Source organism: Hakea prostrata, chromosome 5, assembly GCF_041222555.1.
Source record: "Hakea prostrata isolate BN-2017 chromosome 5, UWA_Hpros_2, whole genome shotgun sequence".
Lineage (NCBI taxonomy): Eukaryota > Viridiplantae > Streptophyta > Magnoliopsida > Proteales > Proteaceae > Hakea > Hakea prostrata.
The window spans coordinates 14,222,421-14,245,825 of NC_142604.1; the positions used below are offsets into that span (position 1 = coordinate 14,222,421).

Consider the following 23,405-nt stretch of genomic DNA (forward strand, 5'->3'; position numbering starts at 1 on the left):
AAGGCCAATTGCTGGGTTCTCCATAAAATGGTAGGATTCTGCAAATAATGCGCACAAAAAAATAAAAACAAGTTAGAAACATTTTTATGTACCCAAAAGAAACATTTTTATAGTTAAGGAGTTGTATGGCAATGATTTTGTGCCAATTTCGGTGTTTTTAAGTTCTTATTTTCTGACAATTATTATTTCACTTAATATTGCTATAAAATAGAGCTAGGCAGTAATAATACTTTTACAAAAAGTGGGCACAAAGTAATGCAGACCTTATCACCTTCTGTTAGATAAGGATCTCTAAAACACCATCAGCTGACCAAAATATATGCAGACTCCATAGAACAATGCTCATAATCAATGATCAAACTCCAGATGAGATATTATCAATTCCTCAACCAGTGGCACAAAGATTAATAGGAAGCGGCCCATGTTTGCAATTCTCATCAATAATTGATTAAGCAAAAGAAAAACATGTAATAGATTTCAGAATTAAACCATCGCCATTTCATCAAAACAGGAAGGCAACAAAGTTTTATTCTATTGAGGACCAAAGACTATGAATTCAAGCTCTCAGACTACGAGATCGATTGTTCTCGGAAGGAGGATTCAACCGATTAAAACAAATATATATATATATTATATATATATATATATATATATATATATATATATATATATATATATATATATGAAATTATGAAAACAGAATAATCGTATCTGTATACCATCCAAATCAATCGGTAATATAAAATTTGCCGAAGTGATCCTGAACTCTTTACTACTAGGAGGCCAGAAAACATGGGCTTCCATTTTCTAACCCCTAATTGCTTATGGAACAACATACTCTCTAGCTAAGTCTACCGATCGAACCTATGGCTAAGCATAACTACTTTAGATTTGCTAGTCACGGGTTGGTAAAGAAGCGAGTCAATTTTGGATCATTGAAGGTCTACTAACATCCAAAAAAACAAAAAGTTCATGATTTTGTTTTGTTTGAGAAGTCTGACTCTTAACTGAAGAATGACCTTTTTCCACAGCAGGAGCCAGGTTGCAGTGAAGCCAACTTGCAGTGACGCAATGGTATCCATGTTTTGCAAGCCAAGATCTTACTCTATCTTAGCTTTGCAGCCCAGTCACGGCAAAGCCAATACAAGGTGATCCAAACCTTCCTAGGTAACACTAACACCCTTTATAGCGCCAATTAACCATTCATTGATCTTTCTATAGGTAGTTGCTCCACGCCAAATTCAGAACCCCTTCAACAACCTTTCCCTTCTCTCTGCTCAACTCCATCAAACGCTTCCTAGCTAAACTTAAATTTCCACATGCTCCACCCCAAATTCGAACCCCTTCAACAACCTTTCCCTTCTCCGCGCATCCATCAACAGTTCCTAGCTAAACTTAAATTTCCACATTTTGCATACATATCTAAGAGGCCGTATTCAACGAACACCCAATGGAATGCCATTTGATTCACATATCCGAACCATACCCAATATCTAGAGCTCCCAAATGAGCACAGCACAAAGGAAACTAGTAAAAATGGCTCGTCAGGCTCCAAGTCCGATATTGCATCAAACGGAACATCTTAGTCCCTCCTTGAAACAATTGTTCCACTACCCGAGATAATAGACCCCCATGCCCGTCTATCCTTACCGGTGCTTTATCAAACAATCAAAGTATTCCCATTAAAAACATCTAGAAGAAAACCCAATTTCACACTATTTCCATGGACTTGCTCTCCTAAACGACTATCTTGCAAGTTTGCACAAGCTTTCAACATGTCGAAGAGTATAATTATCTGGAAATAGCCCATTCCAACATTCTAATATACATTTCAATCGTCTTACGATATCGTTGGAGGAAACCAAGTGATTTTGAACGAGGGCTTGGAGGATTCACAACCTCAACCTCAGTTTTGAACCCAGTTCACAAACGAAAGAGGAGAAGAAGCCGGATACTTGCAACCGATCCCTCCAAACCACGACGGCCGTCTAGCTTCCCCGTACGCTCCCTTCCTCTTCTACCTGCACTCGCAACTCGCCCCATGGTGGGGCGAGAGAGCGAGGAGAGGGCATCGTATCATCGCGGGAAACTTTCCAATTAAACGGTTCTAATCAAAATTCCTCCGATTTAGATGGGTTACAAACGGGTTCTATGAAATGGGTAAAAAGGTGGGTCAATTTCACTTAAATTCCTCCTTCTAATCTTAACCATTTAATAGGAATAAGCCACGGTCACTGTGTGCCGCCCGTGCCCCGAGTGTGCCGCGCATTTTTTCCCGAGCAGATCCACTATCATCATAGAGAGGTAGGGTAGCATATAATAGATAAGGGCTCCTGGATGTTTAAGACCGGTAACCAACCCGTGAGAGGACATGGAGAGCATCTTGTCCATTATATGTGGATGACCGCTGGGTTAAGGAATGTGATCCATTCATAGGTGAGAATGTATTAAACCAACAGAGCACTAGGCGTTAGGGGAGATATCCGGACCATATGTAGTATGAGACCGTTTATCCCTAACACGTGCTAGATCTTATATCAATGATGATGTGAGAGAGTGATGACTTGATTCCCAACCATGGCTCGATGAGACTTTATCCAATAGCTGCGGAGAACCCAACAAACGTGCATTGGTGCTGTGAGGGAAGAGTGATGAGACCGCCCAAAGAAGATTGTTGTATGACTTAATGCGTGTCTACTTTAGAGACTACATTATAGAGTTAGGAACCTCATATCATCACCACGCATTTGTTTATTCATATTATAGAATACATGATTGTCTTATGAATTATGATATGGAATATGGATGAATATATGATGTGAACGTTAGTTACCTCACTGAGTTCTATGAACTCATTCCTTTATTTTTGTTTGTTCTTTAGACTGCTCTAAAGGTTATAAGGACCCCTCCTACGTTGAGGATCCTTTGATTAATGGCTACCAGGAGGGCAAAATTGGAGAAGAAGTGGAGGCACATGACGCTTCTTGTTCATGCTAGGACTGCTCTTATGGAGTTTCTTTTCCTTAGATTATTTCCGCTGCAAACTTTGAACATTCTCTCTTTTCTTTAGAACTCTGATGTTTAGTTTTTGAAAGGAAGTTTTGGATATTGTAATCCTGTATTTTCATTATTGATTATTAAATACTTGAACTTGTTTATTTCCTGTCCATTTAATTTTACTTTATCATGTATTGTATGGAATTGTCATTGAACCTAGATCTTGCGGTGTATCACCCCCATGGGTATTTGGGTATGACCAGGATCTAGGTTGGGTGGGGTGTGACAATGCCCACTATCATAATGAGACGATAGAGTTGCATATGTTAGGGTTGGGCTCACGAGGCGTTAAAAGACAGCTTGAGTGCCGTGAGGAGACATGAGAGGCATCCGCCCCAACATATGTGGATGGCCATAAGATTAAGGAATGAGGTCCAACAGATGCCTCCCATGGAGGATGTCATTTTTGGGTGGAGAAGGATATTGGACCAACATAGCATTAGGCATGATGAAATGTATTCAAACCACATGTAGTACGAGAATTTATAATTTTGCATTGGCCTAGGGTTATCCCTTAACATGTGCCGTTCTCAGACTAATGGTGATGTGAGAGAGTGGTGACCTAATCCCAACCACGGTTTGATGTGACTTGATCCAACTATCGCAGAAAACCCAATAGATGTCTCTTATTGAGGGAGAATGACGAGATCAGCCAGAAGAGGCTGGTGTATCACTTAATGTTAGGTTTTTTATTAAAAATCTATATTAAGTTTCAAAATTAGTTTTTTGCATTTCTTTTATTTAATTATTTTGTTAGTGTGTGGGACCCATGAGGTAAGGGTGGTAATGAGGCATCATGAGTAAAGGAGGCCCTTCATGACCTTGGTTCTGAGGCTCTTCATGACATTGGTCATGGGTCTTAAAGGTCTTGATCATGGTGATGAGGTGGCCTTACTTGAATGATGGAATTTACTCAAATTCTAACTCTTGACCTTCATTTCTCATTTCAACTTCATGACCATTCATGGCCATTACCATGAGTGGGGGTTAAGGTCTTTGAATGGATTAAATCCAATTCATTCCAAAGAAGTGAATATGAGAGTTACTTCTCCAAGTAGTGGGGAGGTTAGGTCAAGGTGGTTTATTCTCATTAGTGGAGGAGGGACAAACCATTGATTCTCCATTAGTGGAGAATTGTCCAATTCATTGCCTCAAGAATCCTAAGGGGTGTAAGGTGAGGTTTGGGCCTATATAAACCCAACCTTTCCTTGCATGTGTTGTGCAATTGAGACACTCCTCACTCTCACATTATTTGTGTTACAAAGTTAATTTCTTTCTTTGAATTTGTCTAAGTGTTGTGCTCTAGCTTTTGGCTCCTTGAAGGGACTAGAAGAACTACCTCATCTTTTAATTGGAGGTTGCTTTATCTTGGAGGTGGTGGTGCGAAGAACCCTTGGTAATAGGGTGCATCAATTACCTTAAAGACAACACTCAAGGTGTGACTCAACCTCATTGATCGGTGGTTCGTTCGGTTGCAACTCCAAGCTCTCCAGATTGGCTAAAGATCTTCATCTCTCAATTGTATTGCAATTTCATTTTTGTGTGTTTGAAAAATTTGTAATACAAATACCCTAACACTTAATGCGTGTCTACCATAGAGACTCCATTGTTAGAGTTAAGAGCATACTTGCATATATATTTATTCACTCATCTCGTTACATACTATACATGGATTGCTTATAGAAATGTGTGATGGATGCATGAGATATGGTCATGTTGAACTCATTCATTTTATGTATATGTTTTTAGATCTCACCACAGGTTATGAGGACTCCGTTCAAATGAAGAATTTGCTGCAAATATAAGGCTATAAGGGACCAGCTAGCAAGGAGATGGAAATGCACGGAGACTCGTGCCCATGCTCTGATTGCTCCTACGAAGCTGACTACTTTTGAGGCTATAGAGATCACTTATGATATAATAGTTGCCCTTGTGACTGTGTGCTATATCTTTCTCATTCAACCAATAGATGAGGGCCCTACTTAGTATTTTTAGAGCTTTTCGAGAACATAGACTTCCGCTGATATACAATCTTTTCTGAAACTCTGATAATTGATGTGACTCGATTAACTTGGGATAATGATTATGGTTTCAAATTATAGATGACCGTAATAACTGAATTTTAATACTTGATAAATTCTTGTCATCTTAATCTTTTCTTGCTCTTTGATTATACTATGTTATGTTGTGTTATGGATTTGGCCGTGAACCTAGATCCTATAGTGTATCTATCACCCACATGATGTTCGAGTGTGACAGGATCTAGCTGGGTGGGATGTGACAAATGAGTTCCACTAGGTTTGATGAACTAAGGTTTTTATCCTTCTTGATAATATTATTAATTTAAATTTTCATTAAGTTTATCAATTTCTAGGCATGTAGTTTTCTATGGTAGTTGAGAACAGGAGTGTGGCATGTAGTTTTTCTTCAGGAGGGTGGGGGGTAGAGAGGGTCTGAAATATGGCAGTGAGATAAGGCTGCTATGCTTTCCTCTACAAATCTTGAAAGGGAAAATCAGAGGGAAAAGGGAAGGGATTTTTAGAAAATTTATAGACTAATATAATCACTTTGCTACCCTTAAATAGTAGTTTTGGCATTTGAAGATTGGTAAACAAATTAGGGTTTTAATGTGCCTTAAATACAGAGTATGTAATTGTTTGAGAAGTTCCAGAGGCAAACATTCAGGAGTTTACTTGGTTTTACAGAGTAATTTTGTTTTTTTTCTTCTCTTTTGGGCTCTTTAGGGAGTGTTGGGCCAAGACCCTCCGAATCTACCTACACAAGGAACAAAGTTATCAAGTCGCAACTAGCTTATGAAAGAATCCCCCCTTGAAACCAACTAGAGAAGATTAGGGTGGTCAGTGAGATGACTTAGAATCGCTTGGATACATTTTTATTTACTTCTTAAGAGGTAGGTAGGAGTTTCATTCCTACCTTCTGTGTCATGTTTGCTCTTTATTGATCAATTTATTTGTTTTTTCTCTCCTTCATGGTCTTCCTTGGCAAGGGTTCAAGGCAGGAACCAAGAAGCAGAAGTATGGAAACATCAGTGAAAGGAATCAACAAACAGAAGGTGTCTCCATCAAAAGAGGAATTTATTTATTTAAGAGAAATCAGCTACAGACTACAACACCCCAACTTAGTGAGAACTGTATAGGAAATTTGTCATTTTGTTCTTATATATGTTAGAGCTCCTGGAGACTAATTCTTCCCTCTGATAAGGTAGCATAGCCAGTGCATGAGTTATGGGGTTTGGAGAGAGGGATGTTCACAATGTACAAAGCCTTAACTTCCATTCACGAAGAGGTTATTAATTGACTAACCTATGGCTTCTGGGTCTCAAGCTCTTTTTGGTATCAATTATCATTCTCAATTATGACATTTTTTCATTATTTTAAGTAGTTTGGCATCTATTATCAATTTTATTTTTATTTAAAATAATACAAAAACCTCCAAAATCCATAATAGACTAAAACTCTATTATGGATTATGGTGAGAATTTCATTCTCTTCATTTATGTACAAGTTCACTTAAAACTTTATAGTTGAAATGAGAGTAAAATAGTCAATACACATTCTTTTATAAAAATCATACTTTTTCCTTCTTTTCTCACTTGTTCACTATCATTTTCTAACAATTTTTTATTTTTCATTTCATAATTTATTTTTGACAAAATTTACCAAACTATTTTTCATTATTGACCAATAATGAATTCTTGAACTTATTTCTTTTAAATAGGCAAAATAGATAATGAGATTTGATACCAAAAAGAGCATCAATGTGTTAACTTTACAATTGGGCCAAGGACTTTCCTCTTTTTCTTTTTGATGATAAGATATCATATAAAATGATTAAACACATACAATAATTCCTTCATCCAGATATTATTATGCATTTTTGTATCTTTATCATAAATAAGTATAAATAAATATTATATGGAAGTCATAGAAAACTTGTATTTGAGGATAGTAGCTATATCATTTGAATGGTGACATTTAGAGGGGAGGTTCCCCTTTATTAATCCTAGTAACAAATTCTTTATGGAAGTCTTTGTGGGATTAGATATTAGAACCATCATGTCTTCACTTCTTCCTTTGAAGATTGGTTGCATGCTCTTGAGTTAGTCGAAGAAGGTACGTCTTTAACTGCTTGAGTATAGAAAAAATGATGGTCTTTTTGTGATTTCCTTCATTTGTCTAATAACCATTTTTTCCTGCTAGACTTTCACACCCCCAATATATGGTGTGACAAACATTTAAACTTGTATTTCTTGATTTTTTTTTATGCAATCTTCAGAATAATAAATTTGTTTTGTTTTCCAAAATATAACTATAAATATGGAAGAAATTATGTTTAACCTTATAATTTAATAGCAAAAAACATGCTTGTGCACGTGCGTCCTTACTAGTTATCATAAAAGATCGTTCTTAAGAGCATAAATTACCAAATGCTAATTTGTTCTACAATTGTTCTCAAAAGTTTTGAGCACAAGCTTTACCAGACAACAAAAATTGTGCTCAGATCATCAATCTTTGATGAAAACATCAGAAATTAATTCTTAAAAAGAATGTCGTTTTCAGGCAAAACGGTTACCAAACACATATTTAAGGTTAAAAGGGTAAAGAAGTATATTAAGATTTATTGAGAAATGTAAGAACTAAAGGGTATATAAGGAAATAATTAACAATAGTTGAGGGTATTTATGTAGTAAAAATGTAACCATGTTTTTTGAGTTTTTGTTTTTTGTACTTTTGAGTTCATTTTTTTATAATAATAATAATATGATAATTTATTTGAATATGTTTAAAAATAATTCAAATAAAAATAATTCAAAAAGGCATAAACAATTTTGATCACAAATATAACTAACCGAAGAAAACCACTAATACCTACTGGGAGACTCACCCATCACAGCCAGGATGTGCGACCCAAGTTGAACACTGGATTAGTCAAGGCAAAGCCTTGGAAACGGGGTTGGCAAACAAAAAAAAAGGAAAACCACTAATCAGAATCCTCTACATACTTTATCCACATGGAAAGAAAAATTTTCAATCTATCTAGTTGGATTCATGATATGAATCTAAAAACAAAATCTACATTTTTAGAAAAATTCCAAGAATATAGGAATTCTCTTCCCTTTGTTCATTCAAAAGATAGATTGAACATATTTGATAAAAAAAAAAAAAATTTGGTTGAAAATTTTGCTCTTGGAGGATCACAACATGGTTGTGTTTCCTGCATGTTTTGGGAGACAAATACGAGTCCGGATCAGCGACCCCGACGTGCTCCCCGACGCTTCCTAACCACAAAGATCAGTGAGGCCACAGTGAAAAACACTAATCACAAAGATTAGTGGGGCCACAGTAAAAAACACTTTTTGAAAAAAATAAATTTTTTTACCAGTGGGACCCACTGGTTTTTGTGGTCCCGACGGGAAGATGATCCGGATTCGACAAATACAAATATAGAATATGTTCAAATGACATTTACTGAAAATTAATACCCAAAAAATTAATGAATATATATATATATATATATATATATATATATATATATAAATATATATATATATATTAATAAATAATAAATACACGGAAGGACAATAGAAAATTCATTTGGAGAGTCCGCGAAGAGTTTTGAGTTATCTACGATTCTTTATTTATAGGCTTTCAATCGCCGACTTGGTTGAGAAAAGAGATCGAAGAAGGCGAAATTCCTCCTCCCGGGTCCAACTTCAATCCCAATTCCCTAAAAGTACAAAACGGTGTCGGACAAACCGCTCCATTATCATTTCTCTGCAACGATTGCGGGAAGCGAATTTGATAAAGCAGAAGGAGATTACTAAGAAAGGAAGGAACAAATGGAATCAGTGCCTGTTAATTGGGAAGCTTTGGATTCTCTGGTTATCGAATTTGCTAAATCTGAGAATTTAATTGAAGATTTAGACTCTTCTTCTTCTTCTCCTTCTTCCCACTCATCATCTCCTCCTTCGGCGTCTTATCGCTCTCGTTTGATTATCCATCAGATCCGACGATCATTAGAAACCGGTGATGTTGATGCTGCCATCGACCTTCTTCGTTTGCATGCTCCATTCATTCTCGATGATCATCGGCTTCTCTTCCGATTACAGAAACAGGTAGCTATGCAGTTTCTGTTTCCGTTTTATGTTCTGTTACTCAAACAGGTTACAGGTAGTTATACCATTTCTTTTTTATGTTTCTGTTCCGTATTGTTGATTTTAGACTGGAGCGAACATTCTAAATTTCGGAATTTTCTTTTCTTAATTCTTTGGAATAAGTAGAAATTTATTGAGCTCCTGAGGAAAGGCACAGCAAAAGACCGTGATTCTGCTATTGATTGCTTGCGGACGGCTCTTGCTCCTTGCGCTCTTGACGCCTACCCGGTATTTACCACTTTGCCTTCATTTATTTGTTTGGTGTTGTTATTTGCTTGTTCTCGTGTGACTTTTTGTTCTCTTCTTCCCTAGAATTCTTGCTATGTTCTCGTGGGTGGCTCCTCTTTTATGACTTCTTTATTATCATTTTGGTTTAAGTCGAATTAATTTGAGGACTAGCGACCCAAGAACAATTATCTTCACTATCTTTCTTTCGCTAGTTCACCGAGGATGATGGATATCGAATCTGAGGTTTTCCTCTCATCCCTAATGTCAAGCTTCCTCAACATTTACTGATGATGACATTCTAGGGTTTTTTATTCCTCTTGGAGCCTTGTTCAAATATGTTCTGATTTACTGGGTTAGAACTTTTTCTTTTTGATGTTTTGATCAGAAACATCAGGAACAGGAGAAATATGAGATAGGTAAGTTTACCTAAGAACTGGGAACAACTATCGAAGCTATTATGGTAGGGATCGATTGAGGCAGAGGGCAGCAGCAACCAGGGGAGGAGCCAGGATTTAACATTTTTTTTGGGGGAGGGGGCAGGAAGAACATTCTACCAACTGTCTTTACCCTTAAAAATTTTCTCCAATAGGGGGTGGGGGGCAAGTGCTGATATTTCACATTGGGAAAGAGGGCCAAATGACTAAAAAATAAAAAGGGGCCCAAAAAGAGCTTTTTCTATGATGAGATTTTAAGAAAATCTGTTTTTTTTTTTTTTTTTTGGGGGGGGGGGGGGGGGGTGTTATGGCCCATACAAGTAGGCTCAGAAAATTAAACATAGGCAGTGACAATATTTATTCAGAGAAGGACGGTAGCACTTATATCCTTTTCTGAGTGCATGAATAACCAATGAAGATGCACTTCAAGAATCTAGGATCTGACTTTGATAAGCCAAAATGATAGTCACACAAAATAATAACACCCCCAAAAAGCGTAGATACAAAACAAAGAGAGCATATAATAGCCAAGAATAAAGAATCCCACCCTTTAATCTAAACTAGAAATGGACAGAAAACAAGAATCAAGTTACTACAAACTCTGCAACGATTGATGTCCCAAATGGCATTGAACATCATCAGGAGATAAATGCTGGATTGTGCAAATGAAGCATATAATGTTGCTATCTGACTCCCTACCAATCGTCTTCTTCAATGTAAGATACTAAAAGACCCAATAATCTGGATGGAAACTTACCAAACAGTTTTAAGCCTTATTGAGCTTACTAACAGACAAGATTGAAAGGAAAATCTTTTAAATAATGAACATCTGTTAGAGATAGCAGACTATAAGGCTGAATAACCAGTGCCATTAACCTTGGCTAATGAAAAAATGTATTACTAGAAATAGAAGGGCGAAGAGACAAAAAATAACGTAATACGCTAGACATATAGTCAATGACTCAGTGACCTCGAATTTGATTTAGGGACTTGTAGAAGAAAAAAATGCCATGGCTTTACCTGTCTCGAGAAAAGTAGCAGTCAGGGAATTCATTGGTTGAGAAAGTTGAGATTGAGTGATCTTGGCATAGGTTTCAGGGGAAATAGTAACCACGTTCTCCCTCTGCTTTACAGTAGGAGACTGTATTAGTTGCTGAGACGGCTAACTGTTGATGTTCAGGTTTCCCGTGAAGTTTCCAGTAAAATTTCTGATGTGTTTTGGCTTAACACAGTGATGGCAAGTCTGTACGGTACCTCCTTCAACTAAACCTGAGCTAGAGGTATTTTGTGGAGCATTACCACTCCCACAACATCATATTCCATTCCCATGGTCAGAAGCTGACAGGGCTGAATTGTCACTTGTAACTAGTGCAGGATCGTGAGGTTTCTTGTGGAAGACAGGATAAAGTGTTTGCTAACGTTGGCATCTTATCACTGCCTAAAAGACTGGACCTCAGAGTTGTATTGCTTGCTAAGGATGCCTATAAAATCCATGACTGCCAGCTACTTTTGCTGAATTTGCATCTGAGTCACATCAGAATTGATGGGAGAGTAAAGAATTTAATTCCTTATAACGTGTTCCTAAATTAGAACAACATTGGGTAATGACCAACCCTTTCAATCGGCATGGTAAAAGTCTCATGACAGTTCATAAATACGGGGATAAACTATTAATACCCAAGTACAACATATTCAGATAATTCCACAAGTTGTCACTCTATGAATATGAGTAATGAAGTCAATTATCTGATGCTCCATATTATTTCAAAAGCTGTCCCAAGTTACATGCGTCCATAACACCCCTAGATGTATCAATGTTTGGCTTAGACTAGATGAAGTGTTCTGATTGACTATGGCTAGCCAAAACCAAGGTAGTAATGTGTTTCCATTTTCCACTGCCACAAATTACTAGCACCTTCCATATTCTTTTCAACAAGATGAAGGGGAAGAGGACATCACGTCCATCGTTACACTTTCTCTTAACCCATTAGAAGATTCAGTATTTAGCCGTATAAATTTCAAAAGAAAAAAAGAGAGAAAACAAAGAATTCTTCCCAGAAGTTGTAGAAAAAAAAACCAAGAATATTTACGGTAACAAAATCTGCTTGGGAAATGCAGAATCAGTAATCAATCCCTATCCAGGAGAACTGAGGATAGTAGCTGCTCAGAAATATTAGAGAGAATGATATGGAGAAGGCTAATGGAGGAGAAACAAAACCTACCAATCCCAAACAACCAAACAAGCAAGTGCCCAAGACAAAATCAATCTAAGCTTGATCGATATAAAGGTCTTCAATTACTAGTAAATCATACCTGATTGAGAGTAGACTGGTTCTCAATCTAAAACATGAATTGTTCTCTGAAAAATTGAATAGACTACATTGGGGCTGTATCCCTTCAAAAGAAGCCTAACGAAAGCATCAATTCCACTGGTTCATGCAGGAAAGAGATGGGGACCAGTATTGGAAAAGGAGAACAAGAGGTAGAACTTTGTAGCAGACCTTAATTATTTTGCTTGGATACCATGTCAAGTAGAGAAGAAGAGTAGAGAAATATGAAGACAGAAGAAGAGAAGAGTGTGAGAATTGAAGAGGCTTCACATTAGATGTGATGCACTCCACATTCTTTCATTAAATAGGGTTGCAGAGAAAAGGTGGAAGAGTTCCACCCTAATGTGGATTACAAAATAAAAACTTGCGCTAGGGATCCTTCTCGAGATTAACTCTAGGAGTTAATTCCGAGTTAAGATTTTTTTCCGTTCCCTTTTTGCCCTTTTACATAATAAAGGAGATACATCTAAAACAAGACTCTTAACCATGGCAGGAAGTTTCGCCGAATTTCGCACACCTAGTTCGATAGGTACCAAAATAAAAAAGCCACCGAAATCAATATTTACTAAAAGCCTCTGAAAAATTGGCGATTTTCTGGCGAATTGGTGAAATACAGGCGAAAATTGCCAAAACTTTGCCGAACCTACCGGAATCTTCACTGGAATCACCGGTAAGCGAGCTCCTTCCCTTTTCTTTCTCTCTATGCGATGATTTCCACTTTTGTGTTTGAGTAAATTGGTTGCAGACGATTTTCTCTGGCTTAAACTTTAGAGACTCATCTTCCGCAAATTCATCTTCTTCCAACGGATTCTCTGTTTGAGTTGATCGGTCAAGGAAGCTTTTCTTCGGCTTCCTTCAGACATTATTCTTCTCCATCTGATTCAATTTCCTCCAACGGAGATTTTTGCGAGTGCTATTTCTCTGTTTGAGTTGAACATTTGCATAAGCTTTCATTTTTCAGAGATTCTTCTTTATTTGCTTCCTCCGATTCAACTTCGACCTCTGTACCTCCGATTCAACTTCAACCCAAGCTGGGACATGGGTTCCTTGCTACATGATTGAAACAGAGGATGAGAGGAATACCTGACGCTGGGCTTCAAAGCTTCTTGCGGTTTTTGGAATCTGGATGACTCATCTGGAATTGGATGAGGAATGAAAATGACTATAAATGTTGGGCCTTTTTAACCGCACATGTGGTAGAAGCATTAATGAGTGAGATGGAAATTGATAATATTTGCCTTAATCATGTGGTAGAAGCATTAATGAGTGAGAGAGAGATTGATAATATTTGCCTAGGTGGTAAGAAGCATTAATGGTAGAAGCATCAATCAGTGAGAGAGAAATTAATGCCTTGATTATCTTCATTTTTTATTCCTTTTTTGGACGAAATTCACCCTATATGTTGGTGAAATCTCGGCAAGATGTCGCACCTTGCTCTTAACCAAATTAATGAAATAAATTAATTTTCCTATTTTCTACCCATATCTTAGGCCCATTAAATTGGCCACTTAAAAAGTAAACCCAAGGAATCAAAGGCCAAATACATATCTGTTCCAGTTCTAGCCCGTTTTTAAGGAAGGAAGCCCAATTTGGTGATATTCTGCATCAACATTTCATCCTACGTCAAAAGCTGATAGCACATTTCATTGAATCTGGTGGAAGTTATTTCGTTTTTCTTTGAGATTATAGATAAATCAAGTGGAGATGAAGAGTGACGGTTCTTATTAATTAAGCTAGCTTATATGAGGATATTCAGGTGGCCTGACTGTCTTCGAAAATAGCCTATGCATTGCATTTGGATCCTTGTAGAATAGTCTGTTAAATATTAAATAAAAATTTACCCTACATGTAATTAGGTTTCTTGTTTGTTGGAACAGATGCACAGGTCTTACTTTTCAAGTACCGTGTTGGAACTAGTTATATTCTGAAGGCAAAATAAGTAACTTTGTGAAGGCTCATGCTTGCTTAGCAATTTTGCATTGCAAAGTTGCTAATTATTTGTTTTACATTGATAAAGTAATTCTGGCTTGGGACATTGTAGGTTTCTTTTTCCTTCTTTTTTATTTTTATTTTTAATTACTTCTCGTCTTGGTAAATTAAGAACTGGCTAGTTTCTTTTGGCTTTTGTTGAGTCTTGCATATCTGGCACTTATCATCTAGTTATTTTGTGATTTTGCGTTACAAGTTTACAATGGATATCTGCTCTATATTTTTAGAGATTGAATGTCCAGTTCATTTTCATTTTTAGAGATTATTTTATTTATATTTTTAGAGATTGAGTCCATGTTCATGTTTGTGTTTAAGGAAGCATATGAGGAGTTTAAACATGTTCTTCTTGCATTAATATTTGACAAGGATGATCAGACCTCTCCTGTAGCACATGAGGTATGTACGATTTATTTATTTTCTCAGAAAAGAACTTTACGGAAATAAGTAACATTTTTTGGCACTCATCACAGCAGGAGAGTTGGTCATCTGTTAACATAAAGGATTGGGTCTCCTTAATTGTGCATGGAAACCTTGTATGGACTTGTATTCCTTAAATATGGTAGCTGAAAATAATTAAACGAAATTGAGCAAGGAGTAAGGAGTACCCATATGCCATACATAGGAGGTGTGAAGGATTAATTAGACTTGGAACCAATAGACTAATAGAGAAAATTATTCAGTGCGTTAGCAAGTTGATTAACAGAAAGACAAAAGGTTGGGAAAAAGAAAATCTTCTCTTTGTTAAAGGAACCCTTCTAGAGTCATACTTGCTGATAGTTATTTAAACTAATTGAATTTAATGTGGCAAGAGAAGTGAAGGAAACACAACCAGATGTAGACACCTGAGTAAAGAAATCATTCGCAAGTTTGACTCTAGAAGGGTGACTTATCTTTTGAAGGAAAAAAAGAAAAGAAAAAAGAAGATGCATATGACTTACTAGTCATATTGGAGTTGGCACTTAGACAATAACACAATGTATAGGAAGATGAAACAGTTAATGCACCAGTACGTGAGTAAGCAATTGTAGCAGTGGATAGAGTGATGCGAATGATATAGGTTGTTGAATGCACTTTAGTAATTGATTCAAAAGGAATAATTGACTGACTACCTACAAAAGTTGAAGCAAGATTTGCATCAGAAGATGACACCATTATCTAACTCCCTTTAGATGTAACAGTACTAATGGATAGCTGCTGAGTCCACTCGGGTTTACCATGCTTTGCCCAAAATATATCAAATATCAATATTGTTATTGGCTTTTCCACTGTGTATAGCAAGTAGTACCTTGGTAACATTTGGTCCTTTGCCTCCACCAACGATAAATGTTTCGGGGCCAACCAAGGTTTTGACGAGCCAGAAACCAAAATTGTCAAAACCTGGAATTTAAGTGATAAAAACTCAGCATATGATGGGCTTGTAGCTGGTTCAAAACTATAGGAATTAATAAAATATTGCTGAACCTAGTTGAAACCTGTTGGAACTTGGTATTTTTTAAACTTCCATTAGGTTTTGTCTTGGTTACCTATGAAGCTGAGATATCTCTGTCGAAGTTCTCATAGCCTTTTCTGCCTTCACCTTGACATCTCCCAGGAAAACAACACAACTGCCAAGGCCTCCTTTACTTGAAACGACTGTTGAATTATCCTCAGAAAGAGAATAGTCTTGATTTGGCGAGGGAGGGAGAAACAATGTGTTAATCCGATGAAACATTTAGTCATAGAAGATATCTATTCTACTGCAAGAATCTGGCTTTTTGCGGGCTATGAGTCAACATCTAACACAGGTAAAAAGTTAGCTGCAAGAAATTATGCATGTTGAGAATTAAAACTTCCGAGTCAGCATAGAGTGGCTGGTAACTATTAAACCGCTCCCCACATGTCATTGAGTCATAGTTCCAGAACTCAGTCTTGCCAGAAAACCTGGTTGGACTAACTTCTCGCCAAGTTGGTGCCTTTTTCTTCAGTTGAAATCTAAGCCAGCTTCGGTTGGGAAGTGTACTATTACAGTTTAGTTCCAAGATATACCAAGAACTCCTGAGATACACAGATATTTCTAAGATATTGAAGATGTTAACTTACTTGACTTCTTGAAATCCCAAAAAAGGAGATATTACTGAGATCTTGGCAATGAATTCTCAGACTATGCTCTGAGTACAACAACAACAATAATGCTTACCACAACATAATTGGGCTGGTTACAGGAATCCAAACAAACTGGAGTGGGGAAAACTGAATAATAATAGTAATAATAATAATAATAATAATAATAATAATAAAAGAAAGGGCAAATTACTTATAGATCCCCTGGATCTACAATCAATTACATCTACTACCCTTGAAAAGAAATCAATTACAAGTACTCCCTTACTGTTAACTAGTAAACTGAATGATGACAATAACAATAAAGGGGGTATTTGTAATTGATTTCTTTTTAGGGGTAGTGGATGTGATTGATTGCAAATTTAGGGGGTCTATATGTAATTTTCCGCTTAGAAAAAAGAAAAAAGGAAAAAAAAAGGGGATGAAATAAGATGGGGGAATGGGATGAGAAATACATAAGAGGAACAAGGTTCGGCCTGGTAAGATAGGAGAATATAGATAAATGGTGTCTGCACTGTCTGGTACTTGCATGTGCTTTCTAACAACTTCTCCTATGATCATTATGCCTGCTTCCAACCTGTAGTACTGTTTAACTCGTTCAATCTGGATCACATCATTTCTTCTTATTGGGGTGTCACTAGGCCTCTGTTGAATATGACCAAACCACCTCAAACAACTCCCAAGGAACTTGTTATTTACTGTAGCAACATCTAGCAGGTCTCAGAATCCACCCAATTAGTAATACATAATGCATAGGAAGCAACCTCATCTTATGGATCTAAAGGTACCACAGTTTTGCAAAAAATTGTAGAAGGGTTGAGTTCAATGACCACTTGTATCCCCCTGTCCACAGGTCGAATCCCTACTAAGGTAATGTAGGATTGATCAAAGCAAGATCACATTTAAGGTAAGCCAATTGATAACAGAATTTTCTAGCACTTTTTTATTATTATTATTTTTGTAACATATTATAGAAGAAATAAGAGAGTCATGACCTTGGATTAACCATTAAGGGCCTATGGCACTGGAATCACTGCCAAGCTCAACATTTTTTCCTACCAAAACAGGACTGGAGTTTCATCCGATGTTCCAAGTAACAACATCATCCCTGACCCAAAGAAGGGGAATCCCAACTTCTTAGGAAACAATGTTGAGCTAGTGCAGCATTCTTCATTAAAATCAGCAACCATTCTCAACTTCCAGCAGCTCCCAAGTAAGTACACACAACCCCCAATCCCTTCGCCTTCATCCAATCTGCATCGCAGCCCCTCCCCTTTGCCTCCCTCCCATTGCGGCCTTAGGAAAACCCATCCCCCATCATCGCAGCCCCCTCCCTTCCCTTCCCCCTAGAGCCCCTCCCCTGCATCCCGTGTTCTGCAAAGGAATTTCCCACCCCTCCCCCTGCTGCCGCAGCTTGGCAGCAAGCATTCCAGGCACCCACAACAATCCCAGCCCCCCTCTCCCACCCCCTACGACCCCTCTAGCCCTCTCTCCACCCCTCAGTCCTATGGCTCCCCTCTGCTGTCTGCTCCTTCCTTCAGGGGTCTCTCTTGTCTCTTATCCCTTGTTGCAGAACAGAAGAGAAATACAGAAGAACAGAAAAAGGAAGAAAGAAGAAAGAAAAAAGGGAAGAGAAGAAAAAAGATAATAAGAAAAGAAAAGAAGAAAGAGAGAGAAGGAAAGAAAAGAAAAGGAAAGCAAAGAAAAGAAAAGAACATAGTTGTCAAGGCGTCCGGGCGCTCCTAGAGACTCGCCTCACTTGGAGTCCATAAGGCGGTTGCCTTGGGCTCTAGGCGACGCCTCAAACGCAGTGGACCCCTAGGCGACCACCTTTGTGGATTTTAAAAACCACAATCTTTTTGATTCCAAATCAAAGGCAGAAAATGAATTGGAAATTAGGTTCCTATTGGGAATCAACTAATGGTAGAATGCTTATGTAAGTGTTACATGGGATCATTTGTTACATTGACCCAAAAAGAAAAAAAAAAAAAAGAAGGAAAAAGCCGAGAATTAAACTCGACTTAATTGAGTGAAAGCCCCAAATATCGAGCCCTAACGTCTCTCTTCCTCTCTGCCTCTACTACTCTCTTCCTCTCGATCGACGACGACACCGGCGGCAGCCAGCGACACAGGTGACAACCAAGAGACACGTGGACAGCCAGCGACACCTTGCTTCTTACTTTTGCTCCTTTTCTTCTTTTTTTTTTTCCCCTTATACAAAAACAATTCTAGTTGCAGGCTTGCAATGGCAGCAACCTCTGGTGATTCATTGCATCGCAACATCTAAATGAAGGTTGGGATGCTTTTTTCTTAGGTTCTTCTTCTTCTTTTTCTCTTTTTTTTTACCCTATCTAAAATGTTTGGCACGTAGTAATCATTCTCAAGTTGCAACAGGAGCAACACTCTGGCGGCAGCATCTCAGGTGAAGGTGGATGTTGTCGCTCACTTTCTTCTTCTTTCTTCTACTTTTTCCCCCCTTAAAAAGTCTGGCACAAAATTACAAATGCCTTTGCGGTTGCAGGCTTGCAGCGACCAAGTTGCAACGGGCTTGCGACGGCAGTGGAATCCGGCGGATTTTTGAATTGTCTCAGGAAAAGGTTGGGATGTTTCTTCTTCTTTCACCTGCTTTTCTTTTTCTTCTCTGTTAAGTGTTAACAGATTTTGTTGAACACTAATAATCACTAAATTAGTAAAGTCCGGTGATTTTGTTCACCATCTCAGGCGACGGTATGTCGCCGACGTGCCTTTTTTTTTCTTCTGTGTTTTAACAATGTTATAACTTGTTAGTATAACCGAGACCAGCTAATATTAGCTTAATAGCTTCTAGCCTACTGATTATTATTGTTTATTAGCTTCTGTGTTTTTTTTTCTATAGTTTTTGCTGAAATTCAAAAAAGAAAAAAAGAAGACTGTTTGCTGAAGAACCAAAATTTTCATAATTTTTTCTTCTTTTTCAGAATAGAAGCTTGATTATCATCAAGTGGGATGATTAGATGAATGCATAGGATTTTTATTGTGGTGTGGTGTGGTGCAAAAATGAAATTATATGGTATCATTATCAATTTTATTATTGTTTTTAATTTTGGCTGATTATATGTGTATGTTTCATGTTTTTTATTGTAAATATTTACTAGTTATTTACAATGACCTCAAGGACCCCAATTGATAATCCAGCGGCTGTTGCTAGTCAGCCTATTCCTAGTGGGGGTGAAGGTAGTCATGATCCCTCAGAAGACCCGAAGAGAAAGGCCAAGTCAAATGACCCAGGGTGGAAATATGGGTATTGGCCAGATGTGGTTGATAGGAATACAGTCAGGTCCACTTTGTGCAACAAAAACTTTAAAGGAGGAATTACGAGATAGAAGCAACATCTAGTGGGTGGATATGGGGATGTTGTGAGTGCACTAAGACCACTGCAGAAATTGCCCAAGAGATTAATGTAGTGTTGGTGAAAAATAAAAAGAGGGCAGTTGTTACTGATAGGGATAATGAGGAGTATGATGACATTCAACAAGTAATTGGAGAAGAACATCCTATTCCTGCCTCTACTGAAGGAGGTACATTACCTAGTGTAGGGTCTGAGGTTGAGGTGTGCTCCAAGAAACCAAGCTTTGGGACTACATCAAAGAGATTGAAAAGTGCCCTCAATAAGGCACCAGTAAGGGGTCCTATGGATATGTATGTTAGACACACTCTTGAAGAAGTTGTTGAAGAAAGGAGGGCAAAGGGTGCTACTCAAACAACAATCTTGAATAGAAATGAGATCCGTCGAAGAAAAAAAGCGAGTGGATAACTACATTGCTAGTTGGATGTATCAGTGTGGCATTCCATTCAATGCAGTTAAAGCTAAAAGCTTTGAGGTGATGGTCGAGTATATTGCACAATATGGTTTTGGGTATAAGCCCCCAACTTACCATGAAGTCAGGGTGCCTTTATTGAAGAATGCAAAAGAAAGAACAATGAAGATGAGGAAAAATTATAAAAGGTATTTGGATGCACACTTATGTCTGATGGGTGGACTGACAAAAAGGGTAGGCACCTCATCAATCTTTCTTGTCAATTGTCCAGAGGGAAGGTTCTTCCTTGGTTCTGTGGATGCATCTAGCCATGTGCAAGATGCAAAAATGCTCTTTCAGTTATTGGATAACAAAGTTTAAGAAATTGGGAAAGAGCATGTAATTCAAGTGGTAATTGATAATGCCTCAAATTACAAAGCAGCAGGGGCATTATTAATGGAGAAAATGACTACATTATATTGGACTCCCTGTGCAGCCCACTGTTTTGATTTAATGCTAGGGTACATTGGGAATTTGAAACAATATAAGAAGGTGATAATTTAGGGGAAGAGAATAATTATTTTCATTTGTAGGCACAAAAAATTGCTAGAGGCCTTGAAACAAAAGACAAATGGCAGGGATCTTGTGAGGGTTGCAGTGACTAGATTTGCCACTTCTTTCTTGACATTGCGAAGCTTGTTGAAACACAAGGATTACTTAAGGCACTTATTCATTTATAAGAAGTGGACAAAACCCAATTTGTCCAAGATAGAAGTAGGGAAAAAAGTAGTTGAAACAACTTTTTCTATAGCATTTTAGCATGGTGTGGAGGATTGTATTAGAGCATCACAACCTCTTATGATTGTATTGAGGATTGTGGATGCTGATGAAAGACCTACATTGCCTGAAGTGTTTATAGCCATTCAAGAGGCTAAGAGAAGAATAAAGGACAATTTTGGAGGCAAAGAATGATTTTGGAAGAAGTCATACAAATAATTGATAGGCGATTGGAGTGTCAGATGGAGAGACCTCTATATGGTGCAGCCTTACTTTTGAATCCTGGGAAGTTCTACGATTTAAATATTATAAATGATTGTGAGTTGATCAATTCTCTCCAAACTTCTTTCAATGAAGTTGTTGGAAGACTAGTGCCTGATGCACATCTACAAGATATGATAGGTGATTGAGGGGGAGACCTAAGGTGCATAGTGAAGGGAGTCTACAAGTTATGGTATAGAGGTGGTTGCCATTCTCTCCAAACTTCTTTCAATGAAGTTGTTGGAAGACTAGTGCCTGATGCACATCTACAAGATAAGGTATTGAACCAGGCAAGTGAATACAAGTATGGAAGAGGTCCTTTCTCCACAACTAAGTTTTTACTATGAGTCCTCTTTTTTATTTATTTATTTATTTATTTATTTTTTTTTTTTATACACTATAGTTACATGGTGGGATACACAAAGGAAATGCTTTTGAGCTTACAAGGATTGCACGGAGGATACTAGGCATTTGTTGTTCTTCCTCTGGTTGTGAACGGAATTGAAGTACATTTGAGTTTGTAAGTATTTAGTGATTTAAGTATTTAAAACACTTTTAAATTTAAATTTAGAAGAATGACTTGGGATTCTTTTCAATTGTTTATGAATTCAGATTCACACCAAAAAGAGGAATAGGCTGGAACATGAGAGGTTAAATGATCTAGTTTTTAATCAGTACAATCGCCGTTTTCAAGAAAGGTTCAATGAAAGGTTCAATGAAAGGCGAGTAAAGAGTAGAAATTATGATCCACTACTCCTTGATGAGCTTGACTGGAGCAGTGAGTGGATGGTTAATCAGCTTGATTATTTAGTCCATCCTGAGGGTGATCTTACTTGGAGCACTGTTGATAAAGCTATAGGGACATCTGCATCACTTAAGGGTCAGAACAAACCGAGGAGATGTCAACCAAGTGAATCAACATCTGCTGGAGTTAATATATGTTATTCACATCGCAGGTCTTTGGAGAGGGTGGTTGAGGAACATGACTCTGAGTCTGATGGAGACATGGAAGAAGTGGAAGATTTGTATGATGATGAGAACATTGTAGATGATTATGGTTTGAGGTCTATCTCTTCGGAGCAACAACAACTTCGAGAAGATCTCCCACTTGCTATCAATTTGCTTGATGATGATTATAACTAGCTGACTTATACTTTCCTATTGAGAATTTGGATATGGATTGTGGATTTTTATTGGGAATTTTGGATATGGATGTGTTGTTATATTTGGGATTTGGACTTTAGATTTTAGATAGAAGTGGGATTGTTTGCTTAAATATTAAAAACTTTCTATTTAGATATTTGGCTGTATGTTTTGTTTCATTTTCTTCTTTTACTTGTGAGGATATTTGGCTACAGCTCAACGATGTAGAAGAGGTGGAGTTGTAGGTGGTGCTAGTATTGGTGACATTTAATGAAGGTATGTTGTCTAGTGTCTACTTGTTTTGCTCATGCATCTATGTGTTTATTATTTAGTCACATTTTATCGTATCTTGATTCTTGTTAATGATAGTATGATACTTGGAATTTATTTAGGACCTACTATGTGTGGTTTGTAGTATGTTGGATGACTTAAGGTAGGCTAAATGACTAATATTAGTTTTTTGATTACATAAGATATGATAGATTTATAATGAATTAGTGTATGAGATGTAACAAAAAAGTAAAAATTCCACTTAAAACACTCTGACCGCCTCAAAAGCGCCTCATCGACTCATTGCCTCAATTAGCTAAAACTGCCTTGATCGCCTCGTCATCGTGACAACTATGGAAAAGAAAGATCTGCAAAGTATGCTCAAGGTTCATGGTTCTTCTTCCCAGATCTCCAAGAACCAATCCATCTTGATCCAAATTATCTCTTTCTTCTTTCGTATCAACCCTAGGATAAATTTTAGTTTCCCAAATTCTTCCCATGGAAATTTGATAAAACTCTTAACTTTTTCCCTATCATCCCATTCAGTTTTGTTAAACTAAATCTTGCTCAAACACTACGCATTTAGATCCCAATTTTATGTCTTTGTTCATCCCACAATATTTAACAATATTATTGTTCCCACCTATTTTTGATCGTTACTCTGCTGGAAAAATCTGGGCAAATCCTTAATTCTAGGTAGATTATTCTAGAAACCCTAACCCTTGAATCGGGTTTGCATCACATGGCCTATAAAACTTGTTTCACACTCGGTATTAAACATTTGCATATATTACTCAACACCATAGTTATCATGGCGACGAGACGATGCGAGGCGGTTTTAGCTAGTTGAGGCAATGAGTCGATG

At 37.4% G+C, this 23,405-nt stretch overlaps 1 protein-coding gene across 3 annotated transcripts in view; it reads left to right on the forward strand.

Annotated features, from left to right (window-relative positions):
• Positions 1-8,690: 8,690 nt before the first annotated feature.
• LOC149015329 (Ran-binding protein in the microtubule-organising centre protein) overlaps positions 8,691-23,405 on the forward strand; it is a 30,781-nt gene continuing 16,066 nt past the window's right edge. For all 3 annotated transcript variants that reach the window (XM_089156939.1, XM_089156938.1, XM_089156937.1), the window contains exons 1-3: positions 8,691-9,193; positions 9,359-9,460; positions 14,529-14,609. In XM_089156939.1, the coding sequence (XP_089013065.1) occupies positions 8,918-9,193; positions 9,359-9,460; positions 14,529-14,609 (459 nt within the window). In that variant the 5' untranslated portion in view covers positions 8,691-8,917. The remainder of the gene's footprint in view (positions 9,194-9,358; positions 9,461-14,528; positions 14,610-23,405) is intronic.